We start from the raw sequence: 27755 nt of genomic DNA, 5'->3' as shown, positions 1-27755 counted from the left end.
AAGTAAAAATAATTTCCTTAATTACCATAATAATTGATTGTCAAAATGTTACATGTCATCGAGATGTTTCTAACTTGTTAGTTAATGAAATAAATAATTAAAAGCAGAATAAAAACTTACGTGATTATTCTTTGTCATTGAAAATCTAGTAAAAATATTTTTAAACGTATCATAATTTAATTACGAGATATCACATGTTAATTCCATTCGTTGATATTTCATTTATCTTAATAAATAGTTGCAACATCAATTATTTATCTCTTTCTATATTCCGCTGCAATGTTTCTCGGCAAAGTCTTCAAGCAGTAACTAAACGGCAGAAAGATCAATCATCGGATGAAAATTAATATGAAATTGATATATCTCTTACTCTTCCGTTATTCTTTCATTATTTAAGAGAAACGATATAAACGCCAAAAATAAACTTCCATATCAATCAATATAAATCATTTATTTCAAAAGTATAGACAAAGAAATATTAATTATGTATAATATGATATCCCGAATTTTTCGCACGAAACGTTGTATTTACAAATTTTCTATATTAAAAATTATTTTACCACCTGTTGCAATCGCATGATCAATGACAACCGGAGACAAATATAATTTTTAAAATGTCAGCAATAAAAATATCGCGTTAAATACAGAAAATTTTATACGCAAAAATCTTTTCCAACAATTTTACTTGAATTAAGCACTAATAAAATGTCAGAATATATTAAAATTTCATATTCACGTGCATTTTGTTACATTTCAATAGAAATAATTATTATTTTATTATAATTTGCTTTACCCGTTGACTCAAAAATTGGTAAACGATCTTATGACGAACTGTCGCCATAAAAAAAAAAAAATCAGCTAAAATTACCATTCATCTTGAACTTCTCGTTTCTCGCGTCGAAGGTAAAAGTAAGGAGGCCGCCATTTCTAGTTTCATCTTCCCTTTCTTTGTCTTACGGTCATGCCGTCGCGAATTTCCTCGCACCATCGACCCTCCGAAGCGTAGGCGCAACAAAGAAATTTAGATGAAGGTCACTTTGCCAATAGGAAGAGAGCTTGATAGTACAGGGACGATGCGAGTAGGAGGATCAGTGCACGCGAAATGCAGGGAGGGAGAGTTCGCCCTCGTGAGTTTTCACCCTCCTCGACCCTCTCTGTATCGGGAGCCTGAGCTCCATTCAAGCGATGTGTTCTTAGGCCACCGCAACCGATCTCAATCGCGCTGATTGCATGTTAACGCAATTATTAACTCTTTGATCGTCCCAAACAGCACGAGGACAGAGGCGAGAAACTCCAAATGCTATTATAAAACTAATAAATATCTGCTAAATTTTTATTTCGTGATATTTCGTAATATTTTGCAAACTCTTATAATTATTTAATTCTATATTTTTGGATAAAATTAAAATCCTCCATCAAATACACATCAAAGAGAAATTTCAAACAAAACTACGCGAGTGCAATTTCCACCGTATATTTGACAATTATAAATAGATAAAAATAATAAAATCCAGCACGAATATAATGATAATACTATCAAACTTCTTTCAAAGGAAACACAGCGCGTATTTACACACAGTTAACTTAAATGGACTTCGTTTACTTACAAGATATTTCGAAGTGAAAAAAATTTCACACCGGATAAGAAATAAAAGAATTGAGAGGGAATGGAAAGCACTTTATCCAATTGCAACGGGTATAATCACATATTTTTTTCATAAATCAAATCGTAGTTTAATTTGAACGCTATGGTATTTTGCGTTAAAAGAAAAAAGTAGAGATGAATAAGATGAATCATATAAAAGAGAAGAAAGTAAGAGAAGATATAAAGAAACGAAATGGTAAGATAAAAATAAAATCGAGTAAAAACAGGAATTGGAGAAAGGACAACAAAAAAATAAGTGGAAAGATGAAAATTGTGATATAATCGCGAGATAAATAAATTTAGAAGAAAGATGGATACAACATTGATTGTGTGATAGAAATTAATATCTGTCAAATTTTTGTAAATTATAAACAAGTTACACAATTATAAACTTATCTCTATAAAAATAAAAAATACCTGATCAGAAAAGTTTCGTGGAGCTTAAGAAGAAGTCCCAGGTTAAAGCAGAGGAGAAAAGGGACGCTAAAAAGAAGATAGGCACGACGGATAGACAGAGATTATCATTCGCTTTTTTTGCTAAAAAAGACCTCCCCTGGATTCCCGGAACAAGCGCGATATCGAGAAACATGCGAAATGTAAAATTATACAACGAAAGATTCGCGTATATAATAATCGAGAAGAGAGAGAGAGAGAGAGAGAGAGAGAGAGAGAGAGAGAGAGAGAGAGAGAGAGAGAGAGAGAGAGAGAGAGAGAGACGTGGGAGAGAAAATGCAACACAGATGAAGGGTGGCAAAGGGGAAAGGGGAAAGTATCCCTACTTTCGCCTCTCCTCCCCCCTCCCCCACACCCACCACCACCCGGGTGAGCTCGCGCGGGACCAGGGGTAGTGGCGAGATACGGGGTGAGATCAATACGGGGTCGCTAGGCAACGAGCCTCCGGCGATCTCGGTCCGGGTAGACAGGGTGCCGCCAACCAAGCCGCCCCATCTCACCCCCTCCTCCCTACACCACCCATCCCTCGCGAGAAAGCGCCACATCCCACATAATAAATACCGGCAACTGTGCAACACGGGGCGCGGGGAGCGTAAGCACGAGGAGAAGCACCCGCGAAAATGCTGTTCGTGACGACGACAACGACGACGACGACGACGACGACGACGACGACGACGATGCCAAGGCAAAAGGAGATCAATGAGAGTTCGACGAGAGAATTCTTGACGGGCTTAATTAACGGAAAAGCGATGGATCTTTTCGAATCTTAAAGCTGTAATGTCGTAAAAAAATTATACGTACTCCCGTATATAAATATGTATTTTAAAATACGTCCTACGTATTGATATTGTTTATTAAAAGAATTAATAGAGAATTGATGGATATGTATGGATTATTTATTTTTGTACGCATGAAGTTTTGAACGAAAAGCTGTGTGATCTTTATATAAATTTTATAGAGAATATAAATGCGTGCGCGCTTTTATATTTGCTGTAAATAAATACAAATATTAATTTGCTAATTTAAACTTTCTATTGTATGTGTATTTTGATAATTATTTTTATTTATTAAAAAAAGGAAATCTCTCCCTTTCTATTCTGTATATGTACGATATATCGTGTGACACTAGTGCAGGAGTTATATACCATAACATATACGTTTTACGATTATCAAAAGCTTAAGAACTTATACATTTTTCTTAATCATAAGTAATCGAGTATAAGAAATTTAACGCTGAAAGAAAGTTAATTGTTATGTCTTAAATTTATCAAAGCAAACATTCGTTCTTAAAGATGATTTTAAATTTAACGTTAAGATTGATTAAAGAACAAAATTAATTAGCGCAATTTTTTTTAAGACAAAAGAGTTTATTAAAGTTTTCAATTTCTTTTGATAACCTTTCCGATTTGTAAATAATAAACAGGATCAATCCGACAATTGGCACAGCATAGCGGTACCTCGTAGAATCCAGTGTTCTGCTGGATGCGACGTCGGCAACCAGATCGCGATGACGAAATTGGTAGAATGACCGGTGGTTGACAGAACACCTTTCCGCTCGGTGGTTTTATAAACAGGACACGTATATGTGTTCTCATCCTGTATTTGGTCCTTCGTTGCTGGCATCAGCCAGATCTGAAAAGAGAAAAGTCGTTTTTCGAAAGTAAAATTTAAAGCTTTGCTCAATTAAAAATTTAGGTAGCTATGTAGATACGGAATTTGTGGTGCACTATAAGAAAAATACTTATAATAAATAATAAAAATGCAATTTAAAGTGTGATAACAATTTGTATCTCTAAAATGCATAGAAAAGTAAATTAGCTAAAAATAATAAAAGTTAAGAAAAAAAAAAACAATATAATGTTAAATAGAGAAGCGAAAAATAAGATTTTTAATTCTCACAATTTAAATATTAATCAAATCTGACCTGCAATTTTCATTTCTTTAATTGGAAACAGATAATTTAAATTAATTAATTTCAAATAGCTATTGTATTAAATTAAAAAAAAAGATAATTATGTAATAAATTCTATGTATTTTTTCGATTGTATATAAAAATAAATCTAATTCTTAAAATTTTCTGTTTTTAATATATTTTGTCTACTCCATATCTTTTTTTTTTTTTTTTAACGTTTAATTGTATTTTAAAACGATTCGAAGCTTTCCAGAAAGTTTTTCGTAGAAAGCAGCATTGTCTTATCTGCAAATTATTCGAAAAGCATCATAAAAGAATTGAATTTTGCGTAGATTCGCTTACATATGGCACATTATCGTAAAGTATTTTCGGCAAGGATTCATCGAGCTTCATCGTTGTCATATCAAAACGAGCACCATCGAGAAATAATCCGTAAATGTATACTCCATCGTCTGGTGGATTTTTGAAAACAGTTTCCTTCAAAGGAAAAAAATTATAAATCAGTAGATCAATGGGTATGGAATACTTCCTTGCATAATTCTGACGGGCGCCGGTCAGGAATGCTTGCGTGAAGTAGAAACCAGAAATCCAAAAGGATGATGGAGGACCTTCCACATACCAAGTCTGAAATAATACACAATTGTTTATCAATTTAATCATAATGTTGTTAAAATATAATATTTAACTGTTAAAGAGAGTAATGTAAAGAAATTTCTAATTTAAAGCCTGATTATTAAAAATATAGATTATTGAATATAATCGATCAAATAATTATTATTTAATTTTGAAATAAATATAAATATATATATATATGTAAATATCTCTTATCACAAATTTTAATAAATTAGTAAAATCTTAAAGCCATCGTTTCCTCGATTAAAGAAGCTAACGTGATTAAAAAAATAATTTTAAATAAATTTTTACACACGCGACAGAATAAAAAACAAAATGGAAATTCTGTAACATGTACAATTCCACATTATTTTCTTTTAAATTCACCTGCAGAAAGTTTAACCTTTTGAGAAAGTCATATACATAGCTGCCGAGCGGTTTCAGAGAAGGATAAGAGTTCATCATCCACATCTTAGGTATCCTGCCGATAATAATCGACGTGTAAACTTCCTCGAGATCGGGATCCATAATTATAAGACCTAAAAATAAGAAATATTGCAAAATATTTGCCAAAAATTTGAATATATTATCAGTCTTTACCTTTGATCCCTTTTTGGATGTTTACAAGACTGCTCCTGATAGTCTGTAGGAGTTTATTGAATCTACCCATCTCTTGAACCAATACGGTGTTCATACTTTGCTCATATAGCGTGGGATATTTGTTGAGAGCAACCACCAGGTCGAAATCTTGCGGCAACCTCGACAGAACGTCGGACGCGACGCCATAAACGATCTCGTCCGGCGATTTCTCAGCATCTATTTTCGCTTGGCCGGTGTCCTGACGAAAATCAGAGAATTTTCTTCGACACAAAAAATAACTCGCAAACTTTTCATGAGATCTCTGGGAAACGTACTAATTTCATTTTATTTAAAAGTCTTGATAACTTATTACAAGTAAACTTTGATAAATTTAAATTGAAGAATAAACTCGATTTGAAATTTTATAATTTCATATGATAAATGTTGTGACTGTTAAGGACTTTCTTCGCATTTATTAGTTAAATTTAAACTATCATATTAGAATCATAAACAATAATGTAATATTTCTTCACAGAACGGAGAAAATAAATTTTTTATGACGTCGGATTTTTATCTCTATTAATTCTATCGTAATGTTGAACTTTTGATAATTTCTCGCTTATAATAATAAACAGGAATAATTGTATCTTGTTTTTTGATTTTTTTAATTTATTGCATTAAAATTAAACGATACCTTTATTTTAATCAATTCATCGGATATACACATAATTTATTAAGTTATTTGCGTTACTTACTCTGATTTGCTCCTCATTCTGTGCAAAGGCAACAAGAATTTTCATTATTCCATTGTGTATATTCAAGATAAAAAATTAATTAAATAAAAATAAGAATTTCATAATATATAGAAAAAGGAAATAAAATATAAATTTCAGTCAAAACAGGAATTATTAAAGTTATTTATGAAGAAGACTATAATATATATTTTTAATGAATTAATATAAGAATTTTAATGTGTTGGTATACTCTCTCAGAGTACCTGAGTAGTCAAAATGGAGGACATCATCAGGTAAGTCTCCTGTTGATCTTTGATGATGTCGGCGTTCTCGTGCATACCGAAGACGCTGGGCGCGGTAGTCATTGGCAATTCTCTCACGTAGTCCAGGAATTGACTATACTCGCTGACTGTGGGTACGTAATAAAGGCCGCTAGGATCGAACAGATATTTCCGATCGGCCACGAGCACGTCCTCGCAGTAGAATCGCGCCAGGATTGTGTTCAAGATCCGTCGATCCCACTCGTCGGTCACGCGACCCCCGTAATTGCACTCGCCTTGGAAAAAGGATAATTAATTTTTTAAGCTCGATTCTAAATATAATAAAATTGAATGGCTATCATCTTTTAATCTTAATTTTAATTATTTACTGTGTAAATTTAAATCCTTTAATTTAATAAAGATAGAGTTTTGATAGAGTTTCTTCTAAAATTTTTATACAATATACATTTTCATAAAAATTTATATTAAATTAATTTAAATTAAAATCTAATGAATCTTTTTTACACGCATAATTTTAGAAATTGAATCCATCCTGTATAACTAGTCTTAAATTAAAATTTTGTATTTTCTATTAAATCTTTTTCAAAAAATAAATGCGTGCAATTTTTTTAATGAAGAATATAAATAAGAATTTAGATGCAAAAAAAAACAACAAGAAATTTGTTTGAATACCTGTCAGATACTTCAATGCAGTGAACTGCACGTCATCGTATTGATCAAGAAAGATCTTGAGTTGCAGAACGCTTATACGCAAATCCGTCTCGTTGAATTCGTATTGATTGTTCCAACCGATCGGTCCGAATTTTCGCCGTTCCTGCACGATGGCGTGAAAGAAGCAAAGTGAAAAAAGCAACTGTTTGAAGATCTCCCGTTGCTTTGACTTATCGAAAAATTCGGGATCGCAAATCGGGTCCTATTTAACAATATTTAATCGAATCTCTTGTTAGTTTTAATCTCTCTCGTTCCCTTCGTGAACGAGACGAAAGAAATTGTATCTACCTGATGGAAAGATCGCAAAATATTCGCCCGTAATCCTTTGGGAGGCTCGTTCGTCATTTTCACGCCGTTCTGAAGGACACTGATCGGAAAATGTGCGACCGGGTAACTCGTCAACCACAGTCGGAAGTCGGGATGTACGGTTTCCTTCGTGAAGCTCTCGCATATCTGAATGATGTATGATAAAATAAAAATAATAAAAAAAAGAAAAGAAAAAGAAAAGATCTCTATTAGAAAATTAAAAAATATAATTTTCTTGAAAATATGTCTTCTAAAATATTTGCTGTATATAAATTTATAAATTTTTTTAATTTCATGAATCTAAAATTTATTATTCAATATACATTTTTATAAAGACTTAAATTAAATTAATTTAAATTAAAATCTGATGAATCTTTTCCACGTGATTTCAAATTTGGAATTAAATCGATCCTTTATAATCGATCACAAAAGAAATTAAAATTTTGTATTGTACTTTCTATTAAATCTTTTTCAATTATATTTATAATAAATTTTGATTTATATGATTGGAAAGTTACTTTTTCCAGAATAGGCATAAAGGTCTTAGTAACGTGGCAGTTTTGCAGCACCACCCAAGTGCCGTTTTTCACGCCTTCGTCGATGAGATCTTCGGCGATGATCTCTTGCCCTTGGCCCAGCGACAATGAGAAGAGTCTACTGGCACCGAATCCTTGATCGTCGGCGAACTTTAACAGAATCGCCATGGGATCCGCACCGGGTGTCAGAACGAATATTAACGGGATGCAAGAGTGCGAATCAGCGAAAGAGGCCGCCAGGTCGAAAGGCGGCGGCACGATGTACTGAAGTCCTAATTGCTCTATCGGAATAGAATTTAAACAAATAAATTAGCGATGAATCGATTTTACTCTAACGCCTTTTTTCCATTAAATCTTACATTATATTGATATATTTTCCTCAAATATTAAAGAGAAGGGAGATAAGGATAAAAGCAGAGAGCTCACGTTATATATATATATATATAATAGAATTTAATTAATGATGATAGAATTATGATAGAATTTAATTTAAATTTAAGTCAATTTATTCATGGATTTGAGCAGCCGCTATTTTCTTGTCTCTTCTTTTTGAGCTATTTTACCTTCAACAAATAATTGCGCCGCCGGTACGACTTTGTCAGGTCGAATGCAACGAAGCACCAACATTTTTTCAAAGCTAGTCAATTTATTCCAAGGAGCAGGAAAGGACGACATATGAGGCTCCTTGTGATCAAACACCTCTTTCCACTCGTCGATACTTTTAGTATACGAATCTTTTATTCCCTAAATGATAAAATACCAAAGAAAGAATGGCAGTCAGATTTTTATAATTTTAATAATTAAAATGTCTCTTACATTTTAACAAATTATTCAATTAAGTTATTCAAAAAAAAAATTCAATATATAATCGATAAATAATTTATAAAAATATTAAGCTTTAGTACTTCTATTAAATAGAGAAATTTTAATAACTTTTATTTTAATTACTTTTATTTTAATTTAATTAATTTTTTATTAGATATTTAATAAAAAGAATTTTCTTGCTTTATATGTTTTAGCGTTGCTTTATATGATTCATAAGAATTTACCGCGAATCCTGGCACATCGTCCAGTCGACACAGTTCATCCCAGGACCTCGCAGGTAACCACTCGGTAGGATTAGCAAAGGGATTCTCAAGGCCGACGCCACCAGTCAGGAGGAACATCCATTGGGCTATCGAGAGCTGGCCTTGCTTTTCCAACAAATTCACGGATAGCAAGAGCGAGAAGAGTAGCTTGTCTTTCTCGAAGAGCGAACGGCATATGTTGACGTATAGGGAATAAGTGAAACATCTGGTAAGGTCCTTGAGACGTTGTTTTATGTTCTCCACCGGTGGTGTATTCTCGATCGTGTTCTTGAAGAGATTGACGAACCAGGCGAGGGAGTACTGATACATCGGATCGATGTTGGCCAACATAACTACAAAAAGATATTATAATAAAATTTTATCTTTACACAAATTTATTTTTAATATTAAAAATAAATACATCAGAAAATTTTTACGAAATTCCGGAATAAAGAATAATTTAATCTAAATAAAAATATGAGAAGAAATCTATTGTTTTAAAAGAAAAGAATTTATATGTACTTTTGTATATGTTTTATATATTTTAAACATATATTATTAAAATAAAAATAGCTACAAGTGTTTTGCTAGTTAGAGAGATTAATATTATTTTTATATTATATACTATCATAAAATGCGATCAAATTAAATCGAGCGTGTAAAATCTTTCTATAAAGTTATTCTTGTTTCTATTTTCGCTCACCAATCGTGAAGAAGAGAACAGTGCTGTAGACTGCAATTGGCGTGTACTGCAATCTCGCCGCGTCAATGGATTTCTCGGTTATCTCGGCAGCAGTTTGTTTAGACTCAATTTCGTTGGCTAGATTCTTCGACGAACTCAACACGCCAATTGCCGTTTCATCCTCAAGGATATTCTCCTTGGCCGCGGATAGTACCTGCAGAATCTTATTCTCTATCTCCTTTAACATCCTGCGAAAAAAACATTGCGAAATATCGCCGATTAAAGTAACGTTAATTTTTAATTGTAGAACAACAAAGTTCTTTATAAAATTAATATTTATTCTTATATATATATATATATAAGATATATTTTTGATAATTAATATTTATTTGTTATCATTTTTTATTTTATACATTTTATACATTAATTTATTATTTTATACAAAATGAAATATAAAGAAGAACATTTTATTTATAATACTTTTTATTAGATTATACTTTTATATAGTCGTTATATACTTTTTATTAGCCGCTCCTTGAACTATCAGCTGATTCTTCTCGGATTCCAGTTCGGGTCTTTCTTTTGCAACAACTATGCCTAGAAGTTGATCGTCCAAGCCGACTGGGGTGATCACAAAGTTCAACAGAGTTACCTTCACCACTACTTCCGGTAAATAATGCGGATTCCGTAATTTCGTAGTGATGTAGAATCTACGCAGATTTTAGCGAATTTTTAAATAATTTTCGTTTGCAAAATGTCTAAGAAATTAAATAAAAAAATTAATATGAAATAAAAAATGAATAACAAAAAATAAAAAAAAAATATAAAAAGTACAGAATATAAATGTGTCCTTAGCTTTTTTAATATTCTCTAATAATTTTAATAAATTATTGGATATTAAAAAAAACAAACAGAATATAATTGACATAAGTTACGAATCTCATTTATATCCGTTGTGATTCCAAGAAAGGGAAAAAATTAAATTAAATGTATTGATAAACTTGCCGAAATTTATCGGAATACTCGATGATGCTGTCGCCAATCCTGATGCACAACGCGCCGCCAGATTTAAAGGTCTGCTTCATCAGCAACGGTTCCAGGGCCGCGTCCAATTCCTCGTCTATGTTCTCCAATAACACAGGCTGTCCGAATTGCACAGCGTTCTCCAGGATTCTCATGTATCCTGGCTGCGTGAGTCTCACAACGTGCAAATTGGACGCCTTCTCCATATTCTTCACCCATTTATTCGCCTGGCTTTGCGGATCGATCATCAGCGGCCAGCGACGTGAATTCGTGACGATTATGGCGTTGTCGATCGAGAACAGATCGTTCGGTAGGCCAAATATATTCCAGGCGCGGATTTGCACCGGATCGCCCAACACCTGCGTCAGTTGAAAGTCCTGCGTGCAGACGACCTTCAGGTCGGTGCAAAATTCCATCCAGTTCTCTATCTGTCGCTGCCGATACTGCATCGTGAAGACACCGAGATAGGCCACTACCCCGGAACCGATCAGAATATCGCCCGTTAGTTTGTCATAGCGTTCTCCGAGCGATCTGGAGAAAAGTTTCGAATCATTTAGAGTGTTATTATTCGAGATATAAAAAATATTAATTTTACATTCATCCAAAATTTTTTTTTCATTTAGCTTTCCTAGATTAAAAATCACTCTCTTCAACATTAAAAAAAATATATACAAAATTTATTATTAATCGCATAGAATAAATCTTATCTATATCTAATGTCTATATTTAAAAATAAAAAAAGTATGATTAAATCGTTTTAAGATATATGCTCAATATATGCAAAAAAGTCGCCCGAATAGTTTAAAATTCTTACTTGGCGGTATCGGACCATCTGGTGTACTCGCCACCGAGGCCCCCGATGAGCTCCTCGGCTCTCCTCAGCTTTTCCTCGCAGTCTTTCACTTCATCGGTCATCGCTTGATATTCGGCTTTTCGTTGAGCCAATAGAGTCTCTAGTCTGGCCAATCGATTTCGCACTTCTTGTAGCTGGCTTCTCTTCAACTTCAGTTGCTCCATTGCCGTGGAATAGTCGGCCTCGGCTTTGGCAAGCGCCTGTTTCTTCGGCGCTACCACCTTGGCTACCTTGTCGTACTCGGAAAGCGCGAATACCCAGCGACAAAGACCCTCGCAAGCGGTCGATACGTGCCTGATTCGTTCCGGATCGAAATTGGGATTCGTCAAGATCGTCGTGCGAATCTTCGTCATAATCCGCTCCGGGATATTGTCCTTATCATAATTTAGTAGGGACTCCAGAAACCGTATATCGCCCAAAATGCGAAGCGATGCTTTCCAGTAATCATCGATCGGACCCTCCGGGCCTTGTACTTTCTCTGGCTTCACGTCCTGCAATTTTTAAGCAGATTTTTATGCGAGGAAAAATTGCAATTGAATTTTAAAATTTTGACAGATTTTTTCAAACTTTGACAGATAAGTTTATAATATTATTATTATTATTATTATTAAAATGATATATATCTTTATATTTTATTTATTTATTTGACAGCACATTTCAATCTTATTTTTAATTAGAGATACTATATAATTATATGTTATTCTCTGTTATATATGTTATATTTATGCAAAAATTAAACGTCGAAGGAATCGAATGAGGAAAGTAATGTTTATGCAATAAATAATTTTTTAAATTTTTTTGAAATAAACTATATTTAAAAAACTATATTTTTCATTTGCACTACCTAAGTATTTAATTTACCTTCAATATGCAAACTGCTTCCATGACCAATCGCACGCCGGCCGGTGGTCGCTTCATGGACTTGACGATCTGGATGTCCTGCGGGGTCAGAGTATTAAGAGCTTCATTTGCCGCATCCAGGATCGGCATCACCTCCTGCAGATCTGCATCGCATTCGGCACGAATCTCTTTGGCCTCCGCGGCAACTATCTGATACGAAATCGCACGCAAATTATACAATATAATTGATCATTCTCTCAAAACATAGAGTAAAATATAATTAAATGGTTATTTCAACATGAATTAAAGGTCAATGGATCACATTCTGAATATGAGATACACTGAATTTAAAACACAGAAATTTTGATCATTTTTGTATATTTATTTATTTATTCATATTATCTATATAAAAATTCTCAAATGCGAGATATTAAAAATTAAATAAAAAAATAATTATTTTAATAATTATAAAATATCAATAATTAATAATTATAAAAAATTAATCATAATAATTATAAAATAAATATAAAATAAAATTATAATATAAAATTTAATTTAAAACAATTATAATAAATAAAATTTATAATAATCATGAAATAATAATCAAATATATTAATCAAATAACGATAAAAACAATAAAATAATTAAAATAAACAAATTAATTATAATACCGGGGACACTGCAAATTGTATAAGATATATTATATACTGATATAAGATCTGTTCTCACCATAGCAGCCTTCTCGTCCTTTTGAACAACTTGCTCCATCGCGCTAGCCTCCTCGTTCTGTTGCTGTACGTCCAGGAACATACCTTCCACGTCCTTGGCAGCCACTAGCAACTTCGGCCGCAGGGCCACCAGGATCTGCTGCATCTTGCTGACCTCTTGGCGCGTGCTGTCCAGCCTACCAAGACCGGCCTCGTATCGCCTCTTGCTCTCTAACACCTCTTTCCTCTTCCGACTCAGCAGATCCTTGAACGTGTTGATGAGTTCGAGATAGGACGTCGGCGTGACGTAATTGTGACGATTCACTTGTCTCAGGTAGTCCCTGGTCAAGTCTTGCGTAGACATGTGGAAGTATTGACACATCTCGATGCAAGCGCGACGCTCGTCCTGCGGCATATCGAGCTCGCCGAGGAATTTCGTCGCGACCGCCAGCAGAGCGTCCCTCGGCCACGGTTGCAGCCAATCGATGGTGCAGCAGTTCACCAGAGCGGGAAACTTGCGGATCCGCGTGCGAAAGCTATCGCCGATCGGCGACATCGTCACCACCACGTGCAGGTTCTCGCGCACCGTCTGCACGAAGAAGTTGAAGAGCGCCACCGGACTGCCGTCCGTCTGCACGGATCTACGGGACGTTCATCGAGAAGATTCACGATTCACCAAATTATTTTTGGCACCGGAAAAGCATTTGACAGTTCGATATAAAAATATTTCGATAAGCTAATGATAATGAAAAAAATTCTTCCCTATCTTTTATTATTTTGCGAAGAGCAACGCGATTTTGTAATTATTACTTACTCAAATAATATCATTTTTCTAAATTTAATGAATATATGCAAATTGCGTTTGTACTCAAGGGACATATTAATAATTACTGCCATATATATTTAATTGGAAATTTAAATTATTCGATCAACGGAATATTTTTTGTTTTCGCGAGAGAAATAATATACCTGTCCCTTTGTCGATCAATGATGCGCATTTTCTCGCAAATCTCGGACTTTTCATCGGCCGCGAAGAGATTCGGCACCTCACCGGAATTAAGAAGATTGCTGATATCTTCTAGAAAGGCCTCCTCCTTAATCTGCGTGTCCATGAAGAGGAAGACTGTGTGCAGGTCGCTCGCGGCGCTCTTGCGCAAGATATTCTTCAGGTCCTCGTGCCATTCCATCGTGCCGTATAGCTGAGATATTTGCACTTGGAAGAGCTCGTAGTCGGATATATGAGCCGCCAGCTTCGTCAAGGACTGTCGACCGGAACCGCCCATGCCGACCAAAAGTGCGTGGCTACGCGGCTGCATCATCACCCGACAGATCTTTGACAGATGTTCTATCGCGAATCTAAAAATTAAATTATCTAAATTATCCATGTATTACATTTTTATTTATTGAAATCGATCTTTCTTGACCGAGAAAGTTATTCAATCCATTATTATAAGAATATTATAGATTATTAATATGTAATCACTACGTCTTATATTTTAAATTATCTTCGATGATTAATTTTCAATCATATTAATATTCCTGGAAATTCTTGAAAAATCTTAAATTAAATTTATGTTTCTCTTTCTCTCTCTCCCTCTCTCTCACCCCTCTCTTCCCCCCCCCCTCTCTCTCTCTCTTATATTTTTTTATGATACTGCTTGATTTCGTAGATTTTTATTATGATTCCATACCTGAAGAGCACCAAGTCCATGGGAGTTCTCGAGATATCGTTATACTCGGTGAGATATTCTTCCACTGCTTCGGCGAGGGCATTCCAATCTGTAATTTCCATATACAACTTCCGCTCTGCGATCGGATCGTGAAAGTCGCAGTAAACGAGATTGCGCAGATGCACTTCCGTCACCTGCGCGCGAGGCTCATCCACTAAATCATAGAACAATTGATCCATATCGTCATGCATGTGCTCCTTCATGGTCTTTCGAATTTGTTCCACCAGCCATTTACTGTCGGCCTCGTCGACCAAACGATCTCCGTAGACTCGCAGCACCTCGTGTACCCACAAACGCTTCAAGTAGATCTTAAAAATTAATTGGGTAAATAAAAGAATATATTAATTTAATTTTGCATAAAATATAAACAAATGATGTGTGAAAATAGTTTAGATATTTAAAAAAGAATAATTGAAACTTTCATTCTCTCAAGGAGAAAGATGGATAACAATGAAGATGGATGTGAATCAAATTATTATCTTATATTTTTCTCTTGAGGTGAAAAAAAGAAACGTATTCTTGTATGATAGAAAATATTATTTTTATCCTCCAATATTTTATCTCGCACCACATTGGTGATGACATCGGGATCGGAGAGCAGCACGCCTTGGATAACGCGCGAGAAATCACGTAGATTAAACAGATAATGCGACTTGGCGGGGGTCGGCAAAAGGTTCTGCCTGGTCTCCTTGTATATGTCGAGGGTACCGTGGACTATGCGGTCCACGCACAGCTCGAAGAATTCCGGGAAACCGCGTGTGGCGAAGTACCAGGAGGTGATGGTGCCGAAAATGGTAATCAGGACATCGTCATCGAACTCGGGAATCGCCAGGGTGACAAAATGGCGCTTAAATCTCGGCGTGACGTCACGTCCGCCCGCGGGCGGTCCCATCGCGCACATCAGCTGAATATCCACGAGTTTGATGGGCACTACCTCCCTCCGGTCGTACCAGGTCCAGTGATCCAGCCATTGACGTAAGAGCTCGATGGGCGGCTGGGCCCCATATTCCTCCCTTTGCGGCATCGATATGTCGTCCACGAAGACCACCCAGTGCTGACCGGGGGGCGCACCGTATAAACCTTATCACGAAAAAAATATATAATCATTAGATGATGATAATTGAGATTATAATAATAGCTAAAAAATTATTATGATAATAATTTTTATTTTACTTCCTATTTATATTGAAATGTACAATCACACATAATTTTAATAATGGAATCCAAAAGTATATTTAAGTAACTCGTAATAATAGATTTTTCTGTAAAGTATCAAATAATTTCTTTAAATAAAATATTCTATAAAATATAATTTCTTTACATAATTTAAATTTCAATAAATTAGTTTCAAACCGATCGGCACAAACCTTTCCTCCTTCGGGTCAGCTTGCTCATAATAATGTCCTGCGTCTGATTGGCTGTCGTCTGCGCGGAAAATATCACGAAGAGCGGTAAGAAAACTTCAGGGTTGTTTTTCTTCAGCAAAAACTCCATGATGTAGACGGATTTTCCAGTGCCGGTCGGCCCGACCAGGAGGATCGGCTTGTGATGACGAACGAGATAACGGAAGAGATGAAAGTAACGGACGGTCTCCACCGTTGAAATGATAATCTGATTAACCGGCATGTCCCTGGGAATCGGCGGGACATCTTGCAGATCCTCCAGCCAAGGTTTCCACCTACCACTACCCTCCTTGATGTATTTGTAATCAAAGACCGAGCCGGTGGTCGGTAATGACACTACGTAGGGTTCCTTTGGATTGTCAATTTCCGGCGAGATGCCGAAGCGTTGCCGCACTTCCTCCGGGAATTCGCGGTCCACTAACGCCCTAAAGAGATCGTTGAACCACTCGCGATAGTTGATCATCAACGTCACCCCCATCGTCCAGATGCACGAGAAGAAGAAGACGCCCTGTCAAACTATTCGTCTTAAAGATCTCTTCCCCGACAAAGTAAATATATAATTTTTGAAAATGATTAAAATGTCAACATGGATTGAATAGAGATATAAATAAGAAAATTGAGATCAATAAATATATTGATTATTACTTTAATATAATTAATTATTATTTAATTAAATACGCCATTAATTTTTTTTTAATAAAGAAAATTTTTATATATTATAATTGTGTTTAAAGTAAGATTAATTAGATAAATTTAGATAAATAAAAATGAATACAAATAAATTTTTTTTTTTTTTTTTTAAATATAGCAATCTTGACCAATTTAAGATTGATTTAAAGAACCGAGAAAGATCTGTATAATTAAAAAGACATCCAATAATTTTAGGAGAAATCATATAATTTAGACTTACCTCCACTTGCGCTTTCATGTCCAAGTCCAAAAGCATACTCACGTATTTCGCGTCGCAAAAATCGTCGAGGAAACAATCATACATGTACATAAGCGAACGCGTTAAATTAGCATCTGGCATCGTTATCATTTCCTGCGGGCAGAGAGATTATGAAAATTTCTTAACGACTTAAGGCAGAAACAAAATATGTTTCTTCTAAAAGTCTAATTCGCGCGCGAATTTTATGTATCCTTTTCGATAATAAATATTTTGCTCTTTTACATATAAAAATTCTTAAGACACTGGTGCATTTAAAGAAATCTGGATGCTTGAAATCGGAGGAAAAGAATTTGAATAACGCTTACTCTCGCGCCGCAACGGCGGATCAGATGCAACAGAGGCGGGCAAAATCGTAGATACATGTCCTTCAAATGATTTTTAATGTGCTCAGTGAATGATGGCGGTAATGTGTTAAGCCACGAAATCAAAAGCGGTAACCAGCCCAGACTCACTGGCTCCATATAGATCATGCCGCAGCGGGAAACCGTGGCAGGTGATGCGACCTGATGAGAAGAATGTTAATAAGATATTTTGAAAAAATCATAGTTATAAAAAAAAATTTCTGTTTATTATATTTCATAATTCGTATTATAATTGAACTTAATTAAATTAATAATTTAATTCAATAATTTAACTTGATTAATTATTTTATTTTATTTTATAATTTAATTAAATGAATAACTTAATTTAATTAACAATTATATATATACTAATCAAATTTCACATAAATAATTATTTCTTCCACGGAGATTCATTTGGTAAATTACGATTATTATGGAACCTCTAAATCCATAGGTTCGAAGATCAGGTTTGTCGTGGGTGCGAGATGTATGATCTCCCCGGAAGTGAGGCAGAGTTTCTTATTGTCGTCCAGCACGGTGTTCATGCTCTCGATCCAGAGAGCGTCCACCGGCCCGTCGAATACCAGCCACTTTCTATTGAGATTAACGGAAGAAGCGAAAGCGCGATAGGACACTGCCAGGACACCGTCGCTCCATTCGTGCGAAGCAGGATCGAACTGTCCGTACAACTGGCCCATCGTAATGGCTTTGGGATTGATAACGGTGATCTCTACGCGATGTTCGTCCATCAACCCTCTGTCTTCCAGGAGGCCGAGACAATCGGCCAGCATCCGATAGGCCGAGGTCTTACCTCCGAACGGAAACCCGACGATCATGAAGCCGTGACGTACGATCATCATTTCGTAAATCTGGTGGATCTTCTCGAGAAAGTAATCCGTGCATTGCAGATTCGCCGCGGTACAGGCGTCACGCGTGCATGCGTCTATGTGTGTGTAATCTGGCGTTGGTAGCACGACACCCGGAAACAGATCCGAGGCTATTCCTAGTATCACAAGAAATTAATTTTATATTAAAAATATAAGATTTATTTATGATAAGATATTTTATTTTTAAGATGTAAAATAAAAAATTTTAAATATAATATTTGTTACTTATTAATTTTTATATTTTTAAATTAATTATTAAAAAGTAAATTTCATATTTATATGGAAAGTAATAATTAAATAATTAATATATATATATATTTTATTGCAAATGTCTATAAAATAAAATAGATGACTCAAATCAAATATATAATATGTATATATAATACGCGCACTAAATAAGACAATGTTTTACCTTCGAAGAGAGGCAAATCGTGGACCAAAAACTTGGGCAGATTAACATCCAGAATACTTCTTAGCATTAAGATATCCTCAGACTCTTCAGGATAGCGAAGTTTTAGATTGCCAGCGGCGATCAGCACGGACTTAACGGCCCTCATACCGTAATCATAGTGAGGCTGACTGCTGAGTTGCTCCGAGCATAGTTTGTAAGCGGTAACGATCTTCACGGCTAAGGGCCGGCCGTTATAAAAGCCATAAGAATATAGAGTGTTCTCCGCGATGAGGGCATAATCGGGCACCATCATGGCAACGGGTCGGAAGAGGGCCTTGAGATTATCGGGTAGTTCGGTTCTGCCAGCATAGCCGGGATTCATGGTGATGAAGATAGCGCAGGTGTGGTCAAGGTAGATCTCGGTACCTTCGAAGATCATCTTCTCGGCGCCGGCGTTGATGGCGCATTGGATCGTCAGGATCTGCTGCGCCACCACCGACAGGACCTCCAGGTCGATGCGATTGAACTCGTCGAAGCAGGACCAGGCGCCGCAGGAAGCGAGACCCTTAAAGAATTTGCCCAGTGCGATGTAGTCGAGACCTTCGGAGCAGTTGAAGACCACGCACTGCTTCGCCACCGCCTTCGCTAGGTCCTTCGTGGTCTCCGTTTTGCCGGTACCCGCTGGTCCCTCAGGCGCCCCGCCCAGATGAAGGCTCAGGGCACCGAAGAGAGTGCGATAGCACCGATCTGTCAAAGGGGTGATCACTAGGCGAGACGTGTTGCCGAGGTACTCGCAGCCATAACGTATGTACGAGTTGATCATGTATGCCCACATGTTATCTTCCTAAAAAAATTAAAGAGAAATATTAAATTTAAATATATTTTATAAAAAAATCAGATTCAATATTATTTATTTAATATTATTAAGTGTTTATACCAGCCAGTAGTATCTAAGTACACACAGCCACCTGAAATCGGTATTTTTGATTACTTGCTCCTTGTACAATTCCGTGAGAACGTCTTTGCTGTGAACATCCAGAGTAACCAGAGCCTCTAAAACACATTAGCACATAATATTAACATATATTCTTCGATATATTATTTCCAAAATTTTTAGAAAATCTCACGATACCTAATGTAACGCGATTCTGCTTGGAGAGAGTGCCTCTGATCAGCAAGATAATATCATTCAGCTCCTCTTGGCTCTGGTCCAAGTATCTTTTCAAGCCGTCCACTCCTTCCAGCATAGCCTCCTCGACTTGTTGCGTCCAATATGTTTGACCAACACAGAGGACGGTCTGACCGGGCCATTCGAGGACCCAAGCCGTCCTCTTCTTCATATGATACGCCAGGATCGCTTGGTACACCATGTGACGGACGCTCTTCCGCATCTCCGTCTCTAGCTCGATCAACCATCTCTCGACCTGTCCCCTGGCAGCGGAGGTGGATATTATTACCAGGATCTCGACCTCTTCGCCTTCCGCGGATCGCATCGCCAATATCTCGAGGTCTTCGTTGAACTTTAATCGGGCTATACCCTCGAAACACTTCTTCAGATGTGGCTGCACCCTGAAAAATAACAATAATATATGATAACATTTATATGTATATATATATTGTCAAAATCATTGAAGTTAGATATTGAAATCAAACATATGTCTCATTTAAATTAGAATTGCAATTTATTTAAAAAAATTAAAGAGTAAAGAAACAATCGTTTTTTTTTTCTTTACTTTTATTAAAATTAAAATTGAAATTAAAATCAGAATAGAAATTTAAAAAGAAATAAAACAAGTATAAAATATTATTTCATTTTACACGAAATTTAAATTATTATATATTATAGATGCGTATAAAGAAAGAAACTAAAAAGTTGTTTGTTTATACATTTAATATTTATTGATAATTATAAATAAATTACCGCGTGGGATCCTTCGTCTCGGAAAGAATTTCCAGTAGCTCGTCGTTGGAGAGGAAGAAGAATCTTGGGAAGAATAGTCTCTTCTTCTCCAAGTATTCATTCAGTCCTTTTTGAATAAGCTCCAATAATACGAAACCTTTCTTCAGCCGCTCCAGCATCTTGTCGATTTGGACAACGACGAGAACATGAGGATCGCTATAGACATTCTTCATGATGTCCCGCCATATCTTATCGACCTGCGCGAATTTTCTTCCCTCTTCCGGCATCTGTTGTTGAATGTCCGGCGAAGTAAAAATTGGTTCTAGGTACATCCACGTGCCCTGTACTTTTAACCATTGATCCAGAATGTCCTCCAACAGATGTAATGTTTTATCCCATTTCCTGCAATCAAATATTAAATTCTTTATCATAAATTACGAATTTTGTTATTTTTCCTTTTTCATATATTGCTCATATTGTAATACTAATTCTAATAATAGATTCTAATAATAAATTTTAATAAATAAATGTTACAATATATAAATAAAGAGACAAATTATAAGAAAATGAAATAGAATAAATTAATATAAATAAGACATAATATTTTCGGGTATGTCAGTGCATTATCTTCGACATAAGAAATTTTTGTAATTAAACTTGCAATATTCTGATCTCGAAAGGCTTGATGTATGGCGAGTTCTTGATGGTAACGGTCTTCGTGATATGATCGTCAAGCAGGAGTTGTATCTCGTCAACACCGGCGATAACGTAGGTGCCGGTGTCCTTGTAAGGATTCACCGTGAATGCCAGATCGGTCCAATCCCGTTGCATCTTGTTCATGCCCACCTCCAAAGTGTTCTCCTTCGTGGCAGCCTCGGAGATGCCCTCGAATTGCGCTATATAAGCGTCCAGCTCCATTGCCAGAACCTTGCCCAGGGTCAGATCCGGATCGAACTTGATGGGAATGCCCACAATCGCCGAGATTTGTTCCCAGTGTCGCGACTTCATTCCCGGATTGCCAAGGGTCATCACAATCGGCATTCGATCCTTGAAATCCTCGATCCTCTCGCGAACCGTGGCCGCCAAATCCCGCACATCCGGTTCGTGGAACGTCTTCTCCAGCTTGTAAATTATCCTAGAACATGAATCTGATTTTATCATCAAAACTCCAAAAAAAAGTAATAACATTTTGTATCGCAATAAATTCTCTTATATTATATTTTATCCTCTCTTTTGTAATGTCATTATATTATTTAATATAAATTTTTTTTCAACATATTGACCTATAATAATTTCCCACGTCGTTGTCAATATCTTCAGGATTGTAGATGCCAATCGTGCTGTTTAACCACTTATTGTATTTGGCCAAAAACTCGCAGACGGTATCGAAAAGCTTCTTGAATGGTTGCAGACGATCGGCGATTCGTTTTCGCAGAGGATACTGCGTGATTTCCCAGCCAAAGGAGGCCTCTTCCTCGTTGAACTTGTCGATCTTGTCCATCGCCATGATCAGCCGATCTTCCAGATGCTGCGCCTTACGTTGATATCGGTGTATCTCCTCGATGTCGCCCCAATATTGCACCTCTACCACTTGTTTCGCGTACGAGTCCAACTCCTCCTCGAACTTTTGATATCTAACTGTAAAAGAACAAATATTTATTATGAAGTAATAGTACAGATATAACAGTATTATAATATTTTACAAAGTTCAGCACAAACATAAATAAAAAGAACAAACAAATTAATATTTTGCGAGATTTACATATATATAAATTTAATTTATCATTCTAAAAATTCAAGCGTTACATTTTTCCGTGATCAATTTCTAATAAAATCTCAATTATAAAAATAATTTTGCTAATTAGATATTTCTTAAAATAAATTGGTGTAAAAAAAAATAAGATAATTGAGTGTCAACCTCTCAACGCATTTTGATACTCCAGCGTCTTCTTCTCCACGATTATCCGGTTATCCTCGAAGATCTGGGGTATCTTATGATACCATTGAAAGGCCATACTGTTATTTCTTATTTCGCTTTCCGTGAGTAGCCAGTAATCTGACAGAAACAAGATATGCTCCGTCACGTTCAGCAGCTTGAGCTCCAGTCTTTTTATAGTGACGTCACTGGTAATTTGGACGAACTTGATGAGTTCCATCAAAGCCGCGGTGTTGGGAGGTGGGGTCAGAGCTCGTTTGGAGATGGTTTCATATTCCGCTATGATACTAGATACGGATACAATCTAAATTGTTTCAATTTTCTCTTGGGAAAATAGCAAAATACATAATCGTTATGAGATATAGTATATTAATCAATCTTTAAATAACTTATAAAAACTTCACTAATTTATAAATTAATATTTATAAATTTTATATATAACAAAAACGTATAAAAAATGAAAGAGATAAGAATTAGCTAGAATCATTAATATTTAAATATTTACTTCTTCGTCGTATCTTGATATCTATCGACAAGATGGCGTATTAAAAGTCCTTTGAAGCGTTCAATGTTCTCCACGGTAATCCTGACGAAAGGAGCGCGAGAAACTTCGAAGAATCCCGCGAAGACTGTTTTTTCGATTTCGATCGGAATTTTTCCGGCGAGATCGTGATAACTCTTAATTTTTATCTCGTATTCCTTCAGTTTCTTGGTCTCATCCTGTAAGAAAGCTTCCACCCGATTAAATTCTCGGTTGTTGAAAAGATATTCGTATCTGTAAAAAAAAAAAGCAGGAATTATATATTATTAAACGCTTTATCACAATCATTGACGGCAATAAAGTCGATAAACACTTTTTCAATTCTTCCATCTTTTGCTCCGGGATTACTTTTTCGCGATCGATCAGCTGATTTATTTGTCTCTTGAGCTGCTCGACAATGTACCGAGATATCTGCGGCTGTGTAAGAGGCATAACTGTTTATAATAAAAGTTTAAACGACGATCACACTTTATGAATTCGTAAATTATCATGTATAAAAGGTTGCATCGTAATTTTACATATATAAATAATTATAATAATTATTTTATAATATATAACATATATGGATAAGTATTGTAATATATAAGATATATGGATAAGTAATATATTTTATATACTATAATTTTTATATTTTACGATCAAAAGTTTCAAAATGAGGAATAGAAGATTCTTCACTCGGTTCTTTCTCCTTATATTTAATAATATGAAACCTTAAGGAATTCTTGAGGTCCCGTCCAATCGAGGTAGAGTTGCGTCTCCAATCTTTCGAAATTTCTCACGGCGTTGCAAATCGCCTTGAGAATATCGCAAAGCGATTCCTTAAATTTATCGAAGGACGGTTCGAAGACGAGCTCATTGGAGACGATGGCAATGTTCACCTTAAAGCGGCAAGTTACAGGCTGTGGGAAAATAGAATGCATTCCCGAAGCGTTAATCTTGAGAACTTTACATAAAATTTGAAGTAAAAAAGAACAAAAATTAAAATTTTTTAAAAAATATTTAGTCGTAACGCTTGTTTATCTGCAAAAGTAATATCAAGATAAAAATTAATGTATATAAAGATGTCTATAAATTTTAAGAAAAATCAATTTTTTTCTACATAATATCGATATTTTTTATTTTTTTAAAAGAAATACTTCTGTGTCATTCTTAAGAATTATATAAGATTTCAAAAAAATTTTAGAGTTTTTAGTTTCTCTATATATACAAATACTGACTTGAAGATATTATCCATAAAAGAATAAAATCTACAATCTTCCCAAAATATTATCGAAACATTTTTATTTTATAGAAAGAGAAAAGCGTTTTTATAATAATAATTTATAATTAACTTATAACAAAAAGTTTAATATTATTTCGAAATTTTTAATTATTTGCTATAAAATCTAAGCGTTACACGCGCGATGAAACTCAAAGAGAGAGAGAGCGGACGAGCGAATCCTGAGAAGTATCGATAAGCAGAAATTGATGAAAATTGTGTCCAATAACGGAATGTTCCAATAGCGAGCGACAGGATAAACGGAGGAAGGAAGCACAGACATGCCGCTTTCCTCATCAGGCAATGATTTCGCATCGATCGATCGCGGTAGATACGTATATATTCACCTTGCCGTCTACGACATAATTAATGAAATCCCGCAGAGAGTGCTTGCAAGCTTTTAAAAGATGCGATTCCATCAACTTGCCGGCACAATCGAAGAACCGCTTAAATTGCTTGCGACGTAACAGGCTAGGCACCAGTTTCTTCCTATTGTTCTGCAAAGGAATAGGATTGAGATAAAGAGAAGAATCGGATGAGAGAATTTATTTCTCGTCCTCTGTATCTCGCCTTTAAAAGAGAATTTAATTAAATTTATGAGTTGTAATAATTTGTTCTGTGAAATTAATAGATAAATAAACATAGAAAATAAAGAAAGTGTTAGAAAGAGCTAATATATTTTCAGCACTTTTAATACTATCGTATTAAATTAATAGATAAATAATTATCTAAATAAAAATAAATAAATAAATAAATGTCTAATTTATATTCACACAATAAAAAAAAATGAAAAATAAGAATCGCGAAGTAAATAATTAATTCGTTAATTTCTTTTAATTATTCTTTTTAATACAGAATAATATTTTATATTATTATTAAAGTTATTTTACCACGAGAAATATCTCTTGAATTTTGCTGTACCAGTCTTTTCGCAAATTCCGCCTATTAGCAACGATCTGATGTGTAATTAAGGTATGAAAATTCATTAAATCCCAGCTTTCTCTGTGGGCGGTGATATACTCTAAATTGATCAGTCGAAATTTGCTGAAAAATTTGACATCTTCCACTGAAATGGAAATGCGACAGCGACAGCGAGTTGCATGCATAATTCAATACCTGTAATCACGAACCCAGTAATCCAGAGTCATTCGCATGCACGGATTTATTAGATACAAATCGTCGCGTAAAATTTCACGACAGTGTTCTATGTGTCTCCGAAAATCCGGCTGAACGCGTCGCTCCTCTTCCCCGATTGCATCAAACTGTAATTTTAGTTGCAAAGATTATATAAATAACGTTATTAAATTAATAAAATAATTAATATAATATTTTGTCGTTACAATTGCTTAAATTAAATTCTGAGTATTAAAAAATTATTTGTCAAAATTTTATATAAAATCAAAAATTTTCTATATACAAAGAGCTTAATATTTTACAATATAATTACCGTTTTACTTTTCTTAAGTAAAATTAATCATTAATAAATCTTTAAATATATTCCTAGATATCTTTATAATTTTTACATCGACAACTGTCAGATTCTTTACTTTTAATACAATTCTCGATATTTGCAATGACCAACCTCTGAAGAATATTCTTCGGAAGGATCAGTGAGTGCAAATTCGACGATGGCCTTTTTCATGTTCTTCGTAAAGTCTTCCTTGATTTCGATGATTAAATTATTGGCAAAATCGGCAAATTGATCGCGCAAGTTGCTGGGAACCAGATCGAGTATCGCCTCGACGAAGACCTGTTCGATGCTCGCCGTATGAATCGTATCAACTCCGTTGCAAATGTAATAATAATATCTATTGACGTCCCTATCGTCGCTCAGATCTATGTCCTTTGCCGGCAACTCTGGTTTCACTATCAAACCTACCACATATCTAATAAAGCAGATTCGTATAAAGTGTCGGATCCAGAAAAAAATTCTTTATTTATTTAATGCATTTAGATCGCTTTTATGCGAATGTATTGTTCCTTTATAATTTTATTAAGTTAATTTTATCGTAAAATAATACAAGTGAATAAAATGTTTACAAATTTATTGGAGAGAGAAATTTTTGTAATAGAAATAATTTAATATATAGAGAGTTAGTAATATATAAATATTTACGTCAAATATAAACATTTTAATTGTTGCCTGAATATTTATCTTAATTATTAACTTTAATTGTTATGATAATAAAAATTTTTAGTTATTTAAAAGTACAAGTTTATAAGAATATACAGTCGATTTTTCCCTTTTTTTTTTTATATACCTGCGAAAATTCTCTTCACGAAGATGTTTCGCGGTGTAAGAACCCTCGTGGAATTTTTGCACCTTTCCTTTCATTCTAATCAATTCTTTTCTTTTTCTCTTACACCTTTTAGGGCTCATCAAGTCGGATGGCAAGGAAAATAATGGTTCCACTTTTGTGTCGAGGATCTTTGGTATTCGAATCGTATCCTCGGATTGGTATTTTCGCATTTTTGTTCCCTTTGTATGAGAACTTTCCATATTCAATTGTAATTAGAACAATTAATGTCATAAGATGACACTTAATAGATTTCTAATATCTCTGAAAAATATGTAATAAGATCATTAAATTATAAAAATTTGAAGCAATTTTATTTATGCTCGCTCTTTTCACAAAATTAGATATTTTAATTACAATAAATATTAATTATTTTTGAATAATAAAATATATCTATACAGATATTGACACAAAGAAATCTACGCAGATAGAAAATACAAGAACATTTCTTTGAAAAATACAATATTTATAAAGTATAATAAAAGAGTATATATAATAATTTTATATAAATTTATTAATTATTTATATTAAAAAATACACGTATATGACCTTTATTATCTTGATCTTAAATAATTCTCAATTTTATTTTTTGATATAAAGAATAATGTTTTAAAAATATATAATAATATATTATTATGTTAAAACATTTTATATATTTGAATATATTACTTTAATAATTTTTTTAAGAATATTGTAATAATATTTTGATAAAATAGACAATTGTAAAAATTGAATGAGAGAAAGAGAGAGGGAGGAGGGAAAGAGAATAAGGATCCTTGAGTGACCCGCCTAATGGTGAAAGGACTACAAGGATACCATCTATATTGTCACTCTATCCGTTGAGCTCTATAACCTGTGTCTATGATATACTGGAGTAAGTCTTTAAGAGTGAAGGAATGACCCAATTCGTAGAAAAGGATACGTACATGCTGGGTGGATCGTTATCTTTGTCAGCTGTTCGCTGATTGGTTGATACTATTTAATATTATAAAAATTAAAAAAAGAATATAAGAATTAAAAAAAAAAAATTAATAATTGACAAACCTTTCCAATTTCATTGTTTAAATTCATAAATAAAACCGAAACATTTCCCGGAAGCTGCATCGCTTTTATCGCTAAATATCCGATGAGAAATGTTTTTAGTTTAGATGATATCTAAAAAGGAGACAGAAATTCAACCA

At 34.6% G+C, this 27755-nt stretch overlaps 2 protein-coding genes across 2 annotated transcripts; both read right to left on the bottom strand.

Annotated features, from left to right (window-relative positions):
- Positions 1 to 3401: 3401 nt before the first annotated feature.
- Dhc36c (Dynein heavy chain at 36C) lies at positions 3402 to 23028 on the bottom strand. The gene is given in 31 exon segments (XM_070292976.1): positions 3402 to 3730; positions 4353 to 4634; positions 5010 to 5161; positions 5223 to 5460; positions 6133 to 6491; positions 6889 to 7129; positions 7216 to 7380; positions 7752 to 8050; positions 8333 to 8513; positions 8819 to 9189; positions 9540 to 9766; positions 10037 to 10228; positions 10524 to 11072; positions 11356 to 11885; positions 12256 to 12444; positions 12964 to 13582; positions 13911 to 14322; positions 14586 to 14979; positions 15240 to 15751; positions 16039 to 16582; positions 16985 to 17116; positions 17335 to 17526; positions 17805 to 18367; positions 18664 to 19486; positions 19580 to 19695; positions 19775 to 20211; positions 20564 to 20944; positions 21204 to 21677; positions 21826 to 22180; positions 22461 to 22765; positions 22984 to 23028. Coding segments are annotated over 30 exon segments (10374 nt in total). The 5' UTR covers positions 22699 to 22765; positions 22984 to 23028; the 3' UTR covers positions 3402 to 3523.
- On the bottom strand, positions 22980 to 26777 carry LOC138944930 (dynein axonemal heavy chain 7). Its single transcript, XM_070316004.1, is given in 9 exon segments — positions 22980 to 23253; positions 23333 to 23436; positions 23730 to 23962; positions 24451 to 24511; positions 24514 to 24774; positions 25168 to 25321; positions 25394 to 25539; positions 25860 to 26163; positions 26539 to 26777. Coding segments are annotated over 9 exon segments (1776 nt in total).
- Positions 26778 to 27755: the final 978 nt, after the last annotated feature.

The sequence above is a fragment of the Polyergus mexicanus genome, unplaced genomic scaffold, assembly GCF_030449975.1.
Source record: "Polyergus mexicanus isolate NDT 795.1 unplaced genomic scaffold, iyPolMexi1.0 SCAF_3, whole genome shotgun sequence".
Taxonomy (NCBI): Eukaryota; Metazoa; Arthropoda; class Insecta; order Hymenoptera; family Formicidae; genus Polyergus; species Polyergus mexicanus.
The sequence above is the reverse complement of the archived record's forward strand: the minus strand, read 5'-3'. Positions and strand labels throughout refer to the sequence as shown.